Genomic DNA, 5,401 nt, shown 5'->3' on the forward strand with positions numbered 1-5,401 from the left:
CTTATTCTACTGAGCCATCTCCCCCGCCCTGGTTTTCTTTTTTTGAGACAGTCTTGCTATGTAATTCAGACTGGCCTTGAAATCATTATGTAGCTCAGGTGGGGCTTACACCCATGGTAATCCTCTTGCCTCAGCCTCTCAAGTCCTGGGATTAGAGTAATGTGCCACCATGCCTGGCTCCAGTGTTCCCATTTCTGCTTGAAAAGTGTGCACACTGACACACAAAAGTATACACATTTACATGCATACAGAGGAAAAATCCTAATTATACATCAAACATGAGTTATTACCTCAGGAAAAAATAAAGTTGTTACCTCAGAATGAGCGTGGGAAAGGATTTTCACTTTTTACTTATGTACTGAATACCTTACTACAACAAAGTATTACTTTTATAATTCTACTCTAACTTCCATCTTACACAATGCAGAGCTGTTTAACCAAGCTACACTCCCCCTCAGCGGCACAGGAGCCCACTAGTCTTACAGTGGGTCTGCCGTTCCCAGAAAGATGCCGCAGCCCCGATAGAGGAAGATATCAACTGGGGCTCACCTGGAATGGTCCTGCAGTCTCCCAGGCTCTGAATTTTCCGGTCCAGGATGCGACGTCCTCTGCTGAGAGTCTTGAGAAACTGCACTTCTTCTTCATTAATAATGTCCTTCACCAGGTCTGGGTCTTTCTTTAGCTCAGGAAATGCGTCTCCCTGATGAAAGGGGACTCAGTGACTCCAGATACTATAACCGGAGCCCTCTTAACAAGGCCTGTGAACAGTACACTCCCTCCCGTTGGGTATGGCTACAGCCCAGAGGGAGCAGGCAAATATACACACCAGGGACTGCACAACAACGTCGACTAATGTGGCAAAGAAACCCCTGCTGGCGTTGAGTTTCTCGTGGGAGTATCGGACAGCCCGGCGGAGAATCCGTCGCAACACATACCTGGAAAAGGCAGACCCTAGCACCCAGCTAGACAACATGCCTGGCTGAGGGGTGTGTCCTAATTTCCACCCAAAACAACACAACAAATTTTCCATCATGTGCTTGCAAAGACTTTTTTCTCACACAAGCCGGCTTCTTGTGTTTACTAAGGTCGACTCCGACATAAACTCAGTTAATACACCCAGTGCCACACGTCCAGGGTTACATAGAAGAACCCTCCTTTGCTGTCCTTCTGAGAAGTTTAACTCCCCAGAGAGGAAGAACAGAACAGATGCAGACTCACATGGACTCCCAGGCCCACGGTCACAGACTGTTCTACAGCTAGTCAGTCAATACTCACCCTTACTGCCACAACCCTTCCAGACAAACTGAAATATAATCCTTATTGTCTTTACTTAGTAGACAAACCTTCCTCTTAAATGGCATCTTTTTTTTTTTTTAATTTTAGGGAAGGGTCTCCAGCATGTTCAGGGTCTTAGTACTAGATCAGAGTTATAGTGATCTGCCTGTTTACTGCCTCCCAAGAGCTGGGATTACAGGTATACAACCCCATGCCCAGTCTCAATTGCCGTCTCAGTGTGCCCCAGGGGCAGGGCCAGCATGGCAGGCCCGAGGATTGAACCCCCATTAAATGGCATTTTTTTTTTTTTTTTTTCAGAACTGGGGGTTGAACTCAGGCCCTTGTGCTTGCTGGGGAAGCACTTATTCCACTGAGCCATCTCCCTGGCCCTAAATGGCATCTTTTTGACACAAACAGAAAACCACCTTCTCCTTAAAAAAAAAAAAAGTTTCCCTGGCCCCCACCTCCACAGAACAAGGAAACAATAATAAAATATGGCTTTAGGGGCTGGTGAGATGGCTCAGTGGTCTGGAGCACCTACTTAGAACAAGCTAAGCTAAGCTAAGCAAAGCACAGGGACCGCAGTTCAATCCCCAGCACCACATGCCAGCCAGCCCCACCCCTGGTGGGCTGAGCTGGCCACACACACACAAAATAAATAAATAAATAAATATTTTTTTTTTAAAAAAAGAATCAACAACTGGGATGTCATCTTAAAAAAAAAAAAAATGGCTTTAAGTTCCATATTCCATAGAGTTCTAAAGCCAGTCATGGTAGCACAAGCTTTTAATTCCACACTCTGGGAGGCTGAGGCAGGATGATTTTCCGGCCTGGACAACTCACTGAGACCTTGTCTCAAAAAAAAAAAAAAAAGGCTGGAGCAGGCATGGCATCTGTCCCAATACTGTGTGATATACTCACCCTCGCCCTGTGTTGTCAGGCCGGCCGCCGTCAGCCAGGGCCACAGTGATGGTCCGAGCGTGGTCAGCCAGCACTCTGTAGGCCATGTCAATCCCATCAGCATCCTCAGCCCCAACTTTCCCAGTATAGGGACGGGCGCCTGTGCCCTACAGGTAAAACACAGAAGGTGGTCTGTGAGCAGTCAGCCCTTCTGGCGCTGCCCTGCCAGGAAGTTCCCAGAGGACAGAGGACCATTATGGAGAAAGGGTGCCCATCCTGCCAGCCTCTCACCCAAATAGGTGACCACAGGGGAGAAAAGAGCCTCCCGGTGATCCCTACACGAAACTCATTGCACTGCCTTGTGCCTAGCACCTCCTGCTACTGGCAGAGACCCAGCCAGCCAAGCAAATGGCCATTTATCTTTGACAGCAAGTCCAGTCTGGGAAGTTCCATAGAAGTTTCAGTGTCCACAGTAGGAGCCATACCTTCTGAATGGCTTCAAAGTAGGGAACAAAGAGGTCAGTGTCGTAGTTGGACATCTTATTCTGTAGCACGGACACCAGACGCTCCAGCCCCATCCCCGTGTCAATGCTTTTCTTGGGAAGAGGTTTCAAAGTGCCATCCGTCTCCCTGCATGACAGAAAAGGAGAGGCTGAAGGAGGGATCAGGTTATCACCCTCCAGAAGGGCTAGTTCAAACTCATACAGCATAGTTTGCAGTCCATGGCTGTTCACCAGATGCCTCTGTCTGGTTTCACAAGAAGAATGGAGGGCAAAGGCAAAGGAAAGTGCAACATTCCAGGAGTCATTTAAATGAGGCAAAGATGTGAGTGGTGGCACATGCCTATGATCCCAGCAGTGAGGAGGCTGAGGCAGGAGGACTGGTGGGTGTTCAAGGCCAGCCTCAGCTATATCTGGCATTCAAGGTCAGTCTGAACTGCAGAGTGAGACCTTATCCCCCGAAACCCAAAAACAAACCCCCCAAAACCCAAAACAAAACACAAATCTGAAGCCACAGACTAGGCTACATAATGAATTCAAGGCCAGTGTGGAATGAAGAACAACACTGCAGAATAGCCTTCAGGAAACTAACACACAGGGCCAGAGGTGCAGCTCAGTGGGAGAGCACACTTGCCTAGAAGATTTGGGTTCAATGCCCAGCACTAAGAATACAAAAAGGTATTATGTGAAGTAACTAGTCTATAAAAGAATAGATCTAGCCCTGTCCCAAAGATCATCAAGGAAACTTAAGAATACAATTTTGGGGGCCCAGGGAGATGGCTCAGTGGAATAAGCACTTCCCTGGCAAGCACAAGGGCCTGAGTTCAATCCCCAGTTCTGCAAAATAAATAAATAAATAAATAAATAAATAAATAAATAAATAAAATTTTTAAAGATGCTACAGTTTCCCATAATGCCTGCAGCGCCTGAATCACAACTGTTCCATGTCCCCAAAGACAAGGCTCTAAAAAGAGCCTTCAGCCATGAAGCAGGAGCTCATTTCCCTTCTTCCACTGGGCTCAGAGAAAGGCTCTTCACAGGAATGGAGCGGGCCCCACTACCTGTTATACTGGATGAACACAAGGTTCCAGATCTCGAGCACATTGGGATCGTCCTGGTTGACAAGGTGTGCAGCATCTCGGCCACCAATCCGGTCATAGTGAATCTCGCTGCAGGGACCACATGGGCCTGTGTCACCCATCTCCCAGAAGTTATCCTTCATGTTGCCGGGGAGGATTTTGGTGTCATCCAGCCTGCATGGAGCAGAAGAGTTGATGTCAAGCCCAGTTAGAGTCACTGATCAGGACTCTGCCCAGCCTTGCTCTTGTCACAAATGGAGATCTTGTAATTTCTGGTCAATAAGGCCCTCTCTGTCAGTTCCTAACATTAATTTAACCTGCATACAAATGCCACCAAAAGGAAAAACATATATATATATATATTTATTTATTTTTTTAATTTTATGTATTTGGTACAGGATCTCAGCTATGCAGCTCTAACTTATAGTGATACTACTGTTTCAGCCTTCCCAGTGCTGGGATTACAGGCATGCACTACCATGCCTGGTTTTGGTGGGAGGCTCGGTAGGCCTGAAGTGGGGCCAGCAGGGCATGCAGTACTAGGGATTGAACCAGGATCTTTCAGCTTGCAAGGCAGGTGCTTAGACTGCTGAGCTATCTCCTGGGCCCAAACATACTCCTAAGTGTTATTACATTATAATATATATGTATGCTATGATCATGACTCAATAAAAATATAGCCAGTGTAGTAGCACATGACTGTAATCCCAGCTACCTGAGAAGCTGAGTTAGAACTGCACGCTCGAGGCCAGCTTGGGCAATTTACCAAAACCACGTCACAAATGCAATGGGCTGTAGATATAGGTCAGTACCCACCGAGCTGAATCTCTGCTACTGAAGAAATAAAACAAAATAGAGTATAAGCAGAATTTAAGCAAATGTTTTCTCTACACATATTCTTTTATTTTTCAAAATGACTGTTAGGCTTAGACGTAGTGTGTTTCCAGCAAAACCCACCCTGAAATTTAACTGTCAGCCAGGCAAGGAGACATGCACATGTAATCCCATCACTGTGGGAGACTAAGGCAGAAAAACAGCAGTGTGAGCCTGGGCAATTTAGCGATTTAGTGAGACTCTGTTTCAAAATTGAATAAAATAAAAGCAGAGCAGAGCAAAGCAATGAATGCACAAAAAGATGATTCTTCCCAGGGCTGAGGGTATAGTGGAGTAGAAGAGCACATGCCTGCATGGGTGAGGCCCTGCATCTGATCCTGAGTACCACCAAATAAAAAATTTAAAAAGATAAATTATTCCTAGTCACCCTCAACTACCCTTCAAAATGCACACCACAAAATGAGAAATGGCAATGTATTCCAATTTATCAGAAGACTCCACCACTGGCTCAGGCATCACTTTCTTCCCATATACTCTAAGCAAGTTGGTTGCATTCTTACCCCAAATTTTGCCAGATCTGTTTACATTCCAGATCTGGTTCTAAGCCAGCTGCTTCATCCCCTCCAAAGTAAGTAACATAGAGTCTGTCAACTGGAATGCCAAACTCTTGAGTGAGAAGTTCCAGAGCCATCTTACATGCTAATTCCTTGAAGTAACTGCCAAAAGACCAGGAGCCCAGCATCTCAAAGAAAGTGTGGTGATAAACATCTTTGCCCACGTCATCCAGGTCATTGTGCTTGCCCCCAGCCCGGA

General features: G+C 46.2%; 1 protein-coding gene across 1 annotated transcript in view; it reads right to left on the minus strand.

Annotated features, from left to right (window-relative positions):
* The window catches only part of Aars (alanyl-tRNA synthetase), a 26,489-nt gene that overhangs the window by 14,955 nt on the left and 6,133 nt on the right, over window positions 1-5,401 (minus strand). Inside the window, exons 4-9 of the mRNA XM_004625999.3 lie at window positions 5,149-5,294; window positions 3,737-3,928; window positions 2,661-2,805; window positions 2,197-2,342; window positions 827-935; window positions 550-700 (exon numbers count right to left, since the gene is read on the minus strand). Coding sequence (XP_004626056.1) covers window positions 550-700; window positions 827-935; window positions 2,197-2,342; window positions 2,661-2,805; window positions 3,737-3,928; window positions 5,149-5,294 — 889 coding nt within the window. The remainder of the gene's footprint in view (window positions 1-549; window positions 701-826; window positions 936-2,196; window positions 2,343-2,660; window positions 2,806-3,736; window positions 3,929-5,148; window positions 5,295-5,401) is intronic.

The sequence above is a fragment of the Octodon degus genome, unplaced genomic scaffold, assembly GCF_000260255.1.
Source record: "Octodon degus isolate 3935 unplaced genomic scaffold, OctDeg1.0 scaffold00011, whole genome shotgun sequence".
Classification (NCBI taxonomy): Eukaryota; Metazoa; Chordata; class Mammalia; order Rodentia; family Octodontidae; genus Octodon; species Octodon degus.